Below are 11,777 nucleotides of genomic sequence, written 5' to 3'. Positions count from 1 at the left end.
TGATATAAGATATACTTATTTGTCGTATTTTGAGACATGAATAAAAAAGTTCACCTAAATTAGGTAACAGCTCTATTACTTTGTTTAATGTTCTAGAAATTCCTCCTCATGTATTAAACTTAGAGTGGGCTGATGTGTTGTGGAGTTTAGATTTCTATACATTTAATTTATGAGTAATTTAAATCAAACATTTGTTTTACCTGAGAATCTGTAAAGGAACAATATCCAAGAGTTCCTATACTCTGATTTCAGCTGTACAGACCCCACACCACAGTGTTGAGGCAAAGGATTTTCTCTTAGGAGTCCCAGGTTTTCTTTGGCTGTGGAGTTCTTGGATGGAACCTGTTTCATATGACAAGTTGTATTCAGAAAAATGATGCCTGAAGCATGTTTTCTTATGCAGGATAGCAAGCTGGTTTGATTTTCAACAGTACATGAAATTCCTTACATTTGTTATAGCCATATGTTATTTCACCATAACCTTTCCCAGATACCATGGCTCTTATTTTTATATTCTGTATTGCCACTCTATATATGACTAATCATTTTTTTGTTTTCCCATTTCATATTAACATTATGTTTATAAATAAAGTATAGGAAACACTACATAAACTCTAACATCCAGTGTTTCGAAATCCCATTTAGTTTATCAATACCTTTATATATGTTGTTCTGAAAATATGGTAGTGAATAAAAACAGAGTATGTACCTGCTGTGTAAAAACTGTAAAGTTATTCAGTAAAGTAAGATCAGAGCAGCACATTGTATTAATACACACATAATTAATTGTCAAAGTTCATATTCTGTAAATTAATAAAACAACTTCTAGTGACTCGGTTCTGAACCATTAGATAAAATACCAATTGAAAGATGTGAGGAATGGATATTCTCCTCTGGCATTTCTCTCTCTGCTGTATAATAGTGTTCTTGGTATATGTGGAGAGAGCAACTGGTATTTTTGCTTTCATCTACAGGAAAATGAACATTCTATAAAGGGTAAATCTATTAATTAAAGACCCATACAACTCTCTTTCTTGCTAGTGTAATCGTTAAATTGATTTTTCCAGTCCATCATGTAATTGCTCCATCGATGGAATCCTGCTTTCCACTCTTGTTCTGTTTCATCAATATTTCCTGTAAAACATGGAATACATTGCATTAATCTAAAGTTTAATCTCTGTTTACATCTCCTGACAAAGAATTCTAATTATAGATGACATTTTCTCCAATTATATGGCATAGTGCAGTTTTATTTTTCATTATGTATTATCAACTTCTATTACTACTGGAAAATATTTTAATAATTTTTAGGCAGTATATTCAAAATGCAACTGTAGTGTATAATAAATGAAAGTATAAATTATATCATGATAATGTATACTATATGTTCTTTCATTATTTTCCCTGAAGACGTGCAGCTATTACTTTTATTAATGAACTCTTTAAACATTACAAAAACTTCATAATACAAAATATACATACAGAAAGACACTGGGGTATTATCTTCACTCAAAAATATTGGCCTTCATATAGTTTGTGGGTTTCATCTGATGATTACACCATTAATCATTCTTTCTCAAGTATACAGTTATTAGTGCGAAAGGGAAAAAATAAAACTGGAATGGCTAACAGTATAAATGGCCAACATTTAGAAAAGTCAAAATTAAGTAGAAAGTTGGTATTACATTTATAATAACAACCATAGAACTAATCAGGGACAAAAACTTTGCAACAGTTCACTAAGAATAAAGTAAAAATCCCCAATATCCATAAAAATAAGAGTTCTCATGATTTTTTCCAGAAAAGATCATATTGAAATATATGAAATAAAATTAATTGTAAATGATATTAAGTAGAAATATTAAATGCAGAATTTTAGGCATCTGTAATAATTCTTGAATTAAAAAATACCAAATACCAATCAGCAGCAAATTATAACATTAAATATTTTTATACTAAATAATATTTGGAATATGTCATAAAAATAAAAATAAATGTTTAATAAACATAAAGTAAAATACAATAAGAATAACAAAGCTAGCATGTGCTTGATAGGATCTAGCAAACGGAGGCGGCACAGCCTGAGGAATGAAGGAACTGTGGGGATATGTCATAATGCAGAACAGAAGAGCCTTGCATGCAGTGAAAGCTAATACATCCAGGAATCAACAACCAGGACCTGTCAGACCTCTACTTGAAATTACTAAGCAGCTGTGCTTAAGACAGAATTTAAATTCCTTAGCATGGTGCATAGGACACTTTGTCCCGTGTCCCTAGTTATCTGGCTCCTCTCTCCAGGATGCCTTCCTATTAAGATTCAGTGCAGGTGTCTTCTCTTAATAGCTTTTCACGATCCTGGACCATGCCTCTGCCAATTCACTGTGAGTGAGCATGTGTCATTCTTATGAGGGGCATTATGGAGACCACAGTCTCTTCCTAGGGCTCAAGAACAGAGCATACACTCTGTAAACAGTTATCATATTAATTGATGAAAATGAAAACAAAGAAATAATATTTTTATCTAGTATACTACCCAAATTGTGCAAGAATTTGTTAAATGCAAGCTATATAGATACAGTAATCTACCTGAACATACTAGTTGTTTAGAAATTATCTCTTTCCAACTTTTAATATTTTGTGCATAATTGATGATGTGATTTTTTTGTTTTGAATATAAATATATTTTGTACTAGTCAATGTCTTAAAATCCAATTTCTTTTTGAAAATTATTTTTAGTTTTCTAAGTTATAATATAATCACACCACTTCACCCTTCCCTTTGCTTCCTCCAAATACTTCAAAAAGCCCCTCCTTGCTAGTTTTCAAATTCATGGCCTCTTTTTTCATTAAATATTATATACAAGTATTTATATCCTTTTAGCTGCCACCCAGCTACCCACCAAATAAAACATCCTGTCCTGTTTTTCAGCAAGAATAATAGTTGATATTCTGAAAAGAGTGTTACACTGGTAATATTCACACCAATATATAATTTGACAACATATTAATAACTTCAAATGGATATAAAACATTTTATACTAAATAGGAAAGAAAAAAATTAAACTCATATTCTGATTAGAAATGTATAATATCAAATCAATGATGTTAAAACTGTTCTTATGTAATATGACAACATATAATTCCATATTTATATTGTAGACTGTAACTGCCTAATACTAACATATCAAATGCAAAGAAAACTTTTAAGAATTAAATAATAACCAAAATTTGCATAAATAAATTCAACTTAAGTGACAATTTTGACCTGAGTATTTCCTAAAAGCAGAAAAGTTCTCTATAAGTTAGCAATTTCCATCTAAATTTTTAAGGTATACTAATGGGACATAAATAGAATGTGACTTTACATGTATAAATACAAATAAACTTGATTAATTTGCTACCTAGTACTAAAACACTTATATTAAATATATTTATCTATGCATTTATTTATAAATTTATTTTAAGTTTTTAAAAATTATATGCATTTTTTGTAGGTCTTTGTGCATGTGGCTGGAATGCAAGTAGCAAACAGATGCCAGCATCCTGTCTCCTGCAGCTGGAGTACCAGGCAATTGTCAGTTTCCCAAAACAGGTGCTGGAAACTGCACAGGATCCTTTGCAAGAACAGCACACTCTTAACTTCTGGGTCATCTCTCTTAAATTTAATTCTTATACAGTTTTGTTTTCTGAATGATTTATCTAATTTTAAATTGCTTCAAATGACACAAATTATTTTCCTAGATATAAAACAGCAACAGTTTGCTTTATTGGTATGTGTTTGGGGACTGTGGTTGGGTTGGAGAATATGACTGAAAAAATTTGTTTATTTGATGTTTCACAGGAGAAGCATGGGAAAAGAGTAGTGGATAGGCATAGGAAGCTGTATGGAAATTAACTTTTTCAATTTACTTTTTGTTTTCATTGTTTCTTCCTAGATTTGTCTCTCATCTGAAAGTAAAGGTTGTCTTTCCTATGAACATGATCAGTCTTCTTTGTTTTTGAAAGAAGTAAAGTTAGGAAACCTTGACCAAAACTGAAATTATTTCTTTTAGACAGAGAAAAAGGTGGATATTTTGGGTCCCCTGGGATATAGTATACCTAATACAATTGAAACTTACATCTTGTATTTATGAGGCAAAAACCAAAACTTAGGTCACAAGAGCTTTGGTGAGGATTTTGTTCCTGGACATAAGTGACAGACTCATCATTGTGTCATTGTGTTCTCACACATATAGGAACTGGGAAGTTATGTCAGGTTTTGTTTTGTTTTGTTTATTTATTTATTTATTTATTTATTTATTTATTTTGTTTTTCAAGACAGGTTTCTCTGTGGCTTTGGAGGCTGTCCTGGAACTAGCTCTTGTAGACCAAGCTGGTCTAGAACTCACAGAGATCCACCTGCCTCTGCCTCCCAAGTGCTGGGATTAAAGGCGAGTGCCACCAATGCCCAGCTTATGTCAGGTATTTATTTTTTTCTATTCTGTTTATTGTATTTTATTTAAGAAGAACACACACCAATCCCACAGATGAAGGTTCCACCCTCCCAATCTCATGACTCCTGAAGGACCCCTTTTCTAATTCCATCAACCCAATATTTAGGATTTCAATACATGAGTTCAACATCCAAATATTCAGCTTACTATAGGCAATGGAAAATGCATGAACTGTCCGAAATTTCTTGTAAAAGAAAAGTTAGAGGAGGAATTCATGTTGACAGACGACGACTTTTGCTGCTTAAAACCAGCAGTCCATGAACTCAAAGGAGGCTCACTAAAAGGCTCCCAAGCCTAATTCTGCCTTATTTCCTTAAGTTTAACAAGCTACAAACAGTATGAAAAATAGATAAGTCTTTATGTGGTAGCTCAAAGACTTGTTTTACTGTTGTAATTTGGGTGTTGAATGGGATGCCAGAGTGAGTCCTTTGATAATGGAGTTGGGTATTATGAAGATTTCACGTACTATGGCAGGAAGATAATGGGTAAGCATGAAGTAAACTTTTGTGTACTTACTTTTGTTAATGATGGTAAATACAAACTTTGGTAATTAAATTATTGTAGTATTTTTCACAGTATCATCTTTCTATGGTCTAATCTTGAGTTGTTAATCTGACTAAATTGGAACTATCAGTAAATGATTCTACACATGAACAAGTTAAAAGTTATCTGTGTTATTTAATATTTTATTTTATATTTTATTTCATCTGTGTATAATGATAGTCAAATCACCAGTATGGCTTTCCTGGCTGACCTGAGGATCCCATGTCTCCACCTTCCAATACTGTAATTATACTTACATGGGATTAGGGAATCAAAACCCTAAGCATTACATCTTCTCCACAGACCCCAAGTGCAATTAAATTTAGAATGGCAAGGAACAATGTTCCATATGTTAGTAAAACATCAGTCAAGAAATCACTGTATCTAAAGTGTTTTCCTTATGAGATAATGTATTTTTCTATTAAGCTTCATCTTACATTTTTAATGAAAGAATATTTCTATCAATGGTGACAATGAATCGATAATTTCTATCTCATTTAAAATTAGGTATGATGGAAGAGGGGAGGGAGGGAGAACTGGAATTGAAATGTAAACCAATCTTGTTTCTAACTCAAATAAAAATGGAGGAAAAATAGGTCTGAGGTTCTATAATATTCTCAGGGAACATATAAACCTGATCATATTTGACACAAACACTGAACATCTCATTTCTTGCACATGCATGGACTGTGCAGGCATGGACTGAAGTATAACCTAGAAGTGAAGTGCTGAAATCTATGTTTAAACAATCTTAACAATCATTGAATATGAGAATATTTATTGCTCTACTGTAAACTATGGCTGAAGTGCTACTTAGAAAGCTTATTGCTTTTCCATGTGGAGTGAAGTATGCATTTTTTGTTTCAAGAAAGGCAATCAGCAGTAATTCTTTAAAATTTTCTTTTGTTTGTAGATCTACCTTTGGAAAAAAGTAAACTTCAGCCCAAGACTTATGATATTTGAAACATTAAAGGTAAAACATTCAAATTTTAATACCTGAAAAATGTGAAGTATGGGTGGGATATATTCTTACATATGAACTCTTCCTAGTGTTACTTATTTATAAATCTCCAATACTGTAACCTCAAACTTTAGTAAATGTGACAATTTTAAATGAATACATTGTCCCAAAATTATATAATTTATGTTCCTTAAACTTTAAAATATGTGTGTTGACACATTATTAATTTCTCCCTATCTCTATCTCTGTGTCTTTCTCTGTCTCTCTTTCTCTGTCTCTGCCTCTCTTTCTCTGTCTGTCTGTGCGTATGTAAATATGGAAGGGTACATAGCTATGCCTGATTATTTGGGTGTGAGTAGAGGTAAGTCATATGTCATATGTTGATGTGAGCGTGTCTTCTTTAATCCCTCAATCACCTCCTTCATATGCATACATACATAAATATATATACATACATACATGAAAGACACTGAATCACTCATTCAGATATGAGGTTGTTGTTTTAGATAAACAGAATAGTTAAAGAATCCTCCATCCTGATCTATTTTTCTCTGTTGCCATTGCCCAATGATGGGTTGGAACCTAGAATACTCAGCTTTTCAGTCCCCCAGCTTTGTCTTCCCTTGTTTCTAGGTTTGTTTTATTCCAAATTCATTATAAATATTTCTTTGGGGGTGGCTGAGGCAATTAAAGTTAGTGCTAAGAATCCAAACTCCAGTCTCCATGTTTATGCAGTAAGTACTTTACCCAATGACTCATCTCCTCAGCCTCATAAAAATATATATTTAATATGAAGACATTTGGAGAGATTTTCAGAATACATTAGAAATCTAATACTTAAGTACAAAATTATAATTCAAGATGCACTAAATCTTTCCCTAGGCAAATTAGGGTGTTCTGCAAACTTTTTAAGTTGTAGAGATGCTTGATGCTTTTGCAAACAGCTGTAGTTGACACAAACTAAAGTTTTGTGACAAGAAAGTTTTTCAAATAGTCATTTTTGCATCCTACTTTCAAAATTGTTGAGACTCCAATCATGGAACATCAGTAAGTAAATTGCCGTAGATTCCTTGTGTTTGAAATGACTCTACTGCCTTGTAATAAGCGCATCATTTAAATTTACCTCCTCACTTTCACATTAACTTTTTTTCAGCATAGAGCACAACCTCAGTATTTAAGCAAATCATTTGTAGAGATTAGAATATGTGCATTGTGGTATGTTCAATGGTATCTGAGTTTCTTGGCAGATTAAGTGAGTTACCTCATTGTTACTCACACCGGGAGAACACAAGGACAGCACTGTTGCTCTGCCAAGGGACACAGAGACTCATCTCTGGATATATATTATGTCAGAACATTTAGTCACACTCAGAACACAGATATATCATTAACCTCTTTCGAACAGAAGAAGTACACAATTACAAGTTTGCTGATCAATGTATGGTAATCACAGAGCATAGTAAACATCTCAACACATTTCTGAGATGTTTAATTTTTTTAAATAACCCAAATTCTCTGAAAAAGAATTCAACAATATGCATTATTTTTTCATATCTAACACACACTTTGACAATGAAATTTGTAGAAATGGCCTGCAATGAGATGGCCAGTTGAAATCACTTACTGTTTTTATTAATAAAAAGTATCCTCTATTTTACTATACAAAAATATTAAAGTTATTAACAAATAATACATGATTATTAAACTCACATTATATTACAATTCCACACATTTTCAAATTTTATCATAAATACAAATTACTTCTCACCAAAGAAAATATATTTAGATGGCCAAATAAAAATGAATAATTAAAAATAAAATTGACAATGTTACTTATTTTTTCATTAATAAATGTTCTGTAGATACACACGAAAACTAAATTAAATTTAAAACAAAATATTGTTGATAAAATGAGTGAATATTCACCAAACTACTAAACTTAGCAATCACAAAGAATTAATATACACTACAGACCAAGAATGGTACTCCATTAGCATTCACTCTGATATGTAGTTGTAGTAATAATAAAAGAAAAAAAAACATAATTAAAACTTCTGGAGACAATTGATGAAATAGGCTGAAAATATAACTAGTTAACAAAGCATCTTAAAAATATAAACCCTAAATATTTTCTGATATTAAAATTAGTAATTATACCTAGAAAACTAAGGCAACAAATATTTCACATTTAATATTAGGCATATTTGAGAAAGCAAACATAAAATTTCCTTTATGTATGTATATGTTTTTTGTGAGCAATCACTGTACTCTTTGTGATAGGCTCTCTCACTAGATCTGGAGGTCACTGACTCTACTAGACTAGACTTGTTGAGTTTGTTCCCAAGGTCTCTTCTCTCTACTTTTGAGCACTGCAATTACATGTATGCACCATGACCACAGACCCAGGTGTTGCTAGAGACAAAACACAAGTTCTCATGTTTGCATTGCAAACCCTTCACAGGTTATCTATCTTTAATATTTGAAAATATTTTCTTCATATACTGTATTGTGTCCAAAGTTTATATGGTTAATCTCCTCTCTTAACATAACTTCTCCTCTTTCCTACCCATCCAAATCTACAATTTTCTTTTCCTCTCTCTATTTAGAAACTATCACAAATCATATTTTGGCATAAGATAATCTCAAGAAACAGTCCAGTTTTCCCTCATTTTTCACAACCCACAATAAATTAAATAAGCAAATGGGAAAAGCACATACCTGTCATTTGCTCGACTTTAGGGAAAAATAGATTCCAAAATTGGCATTGTGGAGCACGAAGTTTAGAGTTTATTCTTGATTTTTCTGTGTTCAAGGTTAGGTATTTTTGTTCAGTACTTGTGAAGACAGGCCACATTTTGCTATTGTTCTGGGTCCCATTGGGATGTCTAGATAATTAAACAAAGATTTTATCATTTGTATGAAATCATTGTTAGATAAAAATACCTTTCTCTGAAATTGCTGATAAATTTCAAACAGTATTTAAGAAGAAAACAGGCCATATTTTGACGATGTCAAAAATAAATGAACAGGCTTTTAAGATGTCATGCATGAATGAATTTCATTTTTAGTATCCTCAGCCACAACTCAGTGCATGTATTTCTGTGATACATAGAAAAATATTTACTTTTTGCAAATTACTTCTCTTTTTCAACATAATATTTTTATAAATTATCGGGGAGTTTCATACAATGCAGTCAGATCACTTTTGCTTTCCATTCCTCTCAGGTCCACTCCCCTATCGTTATGTCCCTCTACCACCACCCCACAAAAAAAGTACACCGAGTCCAATTTGTGTTGGCAAAATAATTTTGATTCTCACTTTAACACATCCAAAAAGGAATGTTACGTTTATCTTATTATCTTTCCCTATCTCAGACTTACACCTTTGTAGTCATATTAACACCACCATCTCAATCTCTATTGCCTCAACTATATTCTGCTAATTCTCATCAATACTGTCTGGATTTGGCACTATTAATCTCTTTATTATGCAAAGAACTTCCTATCCTAGGAAAGTGGCATACCTTATTTTAAGAGTCTCTTATTTCTATTCTGTTACTCTCTAAAAGTTCTCTGTAAAAGCCAACAGGGTGTGTAAGCATGTAAGCACACAAAGGAATCTACCCCAAGTCTGATAACCTCAGTGTAACCCTGTGACCAACATGGTTCAAGGTGAGAATTGATTCTTGAAAGTTATTCTTTGACTTACATTAGGATTAGGTATGGAACACACATACACACAAACATACACACATTCCTACACAAACATGCTTGCATGCAACACCAAAAATATAAATGAATTTGCAATAACATTTTCAATAATTCCACATTGAGTTCATATCAAAGTCAAAGAGCATGACATAAGAATGTTCCTTTTCTTGTTATTTTCAGTTATTCTATTAATTAGCCATTCAGTAGGAATTAGAACTATTCTCTTTAGTACCAATCTGTGTTTTTTTAAAAATATTAATGACTAAAAACATATATTGATGGAAAGCTAAGGTCTAATAAAAAGAAGAAGAATAATCGTATTTGAAAAGAAATCACCAAAGCAATAAGATTTTGGGTAAACTAAGAAAACTTAATAATAATAATAATAATAATAATAATAATAATAATAATAATAATATTGTAACAATAATAAAAATCTAATCCAGAAAGACATGTGAGAAATCCAGAGAAGGAATAGAGTTAATATAAAAGTGAACATTGAATCTGTTACTTAGTCCAAAGAATGATAAACAGTGTCTTCAAGGCTAAGAGCCACGAAGCTAGTTTAGAGTTAGGATATTAGTGTTGACACATTAATGACAACTTAAGAAAACAGTGGGATTTCACTTGTAGAAATTTACTGTTCTTCACAAGATTTGAGGCCTCTCTTTTGATGTGGTAATCAGAACACTATGTAAACCTATGAGGTACGTACTTTTATTCCGATAATAAAGAAAGGATTCAAGTGACAGAAATAAGAAATCCATTCCTTTCTCCCTGTTTTTTTCTTATGCAAAATTACAGAAGAAAATTTCTAGTTGAACTTTCTACAAATAGTAGGCAAGACTCCATTTTTCATATGGCATTTGTAGATTGTTGTTAGATAGAAATTTGCAAGTAGTAGGTGATACCAAACTTTGAGATTGAGAAGAAACTCTGAAATGAAGAAAGTTTGGAAAAATAGTGTTCATCCAAAATAGTTATCTAGAGGCAGATTGTATCAAGAACTTGGGTTGAATGAGCATCACGAATGCACATTTCATCCCAGGCACAGGCATACTCAAGCATGAATTTAGGAGCTTTAGCAAGAAATAGCTTCCTGATGGCATAGTTGATTTTATGTAGAAATTGGATGATTTAGAAAGGATTATTAATAACCATAGCTATTTAAGCTAAACCAATATCATCCTCTGATTGAAACCTCCAGCTTGAGGGTATTATTTGAAGGAGGTCAAGAGGAAAATGTGGCCTGATCACAGATGGTGCACAGCCTGGGAGAATCATGGGGTCCTTTACCTTTCTCTAAAAGCTGTAGAAACCAACAGGTCCAGCTGCTGGAGGCTGGATGTTAAACGAGGGGAACCAGTGGTGCGATGCAGAATGGCAATTTTGCATTGCTAAACTGCTCACTTTCTCTCTAATTCCTCTCTAATTAACTTATGGCAATGTGTTAACTGCATACTCCTTCCAGGCTGATGCAATTGGTGACTGAGACAGACCTGCCATTTTCTTGGGTTAGAAAGCAGGACACTAATGGTACCATCAAAGTACATTTAGCAAACCTTGTCCTTTGACATGACTTTTGATGTCCCATAATTTAACTTAGGAGTGATGAATTTCCTCTGCTCATGAATGCAGATACAGTTTTCAAAAACATGACTGAAGCAGCTATCCAAGCAATAGGCCATTTCACTCTGTAATTTGAAGAAATCTCCAAAGAATTGAAACTTGAAAAGAAATACAATTTCTTCTTGTTTGTATCAATTAAAAACTTGTGAAATGCAGTGTATTTCCCAGACACATGATTCTGAAATAGGATGCAATTCAGATCTCACTCATAAAATACATTTCAACATCTTGAGTCTGCTATTTCTATAAAACATTCTCTGCCTTTGTCACAAAATAGAGACTTGAAAGTGATTATAACATAAAAATATTTCAGTAGTCACTAGGCTATCCTTCATTCTTACCTCCAGGTCTTTTTCACTTTTAGAAATACAAAATGTTCTAAAGCTCATTTATCATATTCATCCTATTATGTAGGTGTGAAATGTTATGAGATAAGCCTAT

General features: G+C 32.3%; 1 protein-coding gene across 1 annotated transcript in view; it reads right to left on the bottom strand.

Annotated features, from left to right (window-relative positions):
* Window positions 1-1,009: 1,009 nt before the first annotated feature.
* The window catches only part of Bche (butyrylcholinesterase), a 64,598-nt gene continuing 53,830 nt past the window's right edge, over window positions 1,010-11,777 (bottom strand). The window contains exons 2-3 of the mRNA XM_035450515.1: window positions 8,715-8,881; window positions 1,010-1,134 (exon numbers count right to left, since the gene is read on the bottom strand). Of these exons, the coding sequence (XP_035306406.1) occupies window positions 1,010-1,134; window positions 8,715-8,881 (292 nt within the window). The remainder of the gene's footprint in view (window positions 1,135-8,714; window positions 8,882-11,777) is intronic.

The sequence above is a fragment of the Cricetulus griseus genome, assembly GCF_003668045.3.
Source record: "Cricetulus griseus strain 17A/GY chromosome 1 unlocalized genomic scaffold, alternate assembly CriGri-PICRH-1.0 chr1_0, whole genome shotgun sequence".
Lineage (NCBI taxonomy): Eukaryota > Metazoa > Chordata > Mammalia > Rodentia > Cricetidae > Cricetulus > Cricetulus griseus.
This window is presented reverse-complemented; position numbering and strand designations above follow the sequence as displayed.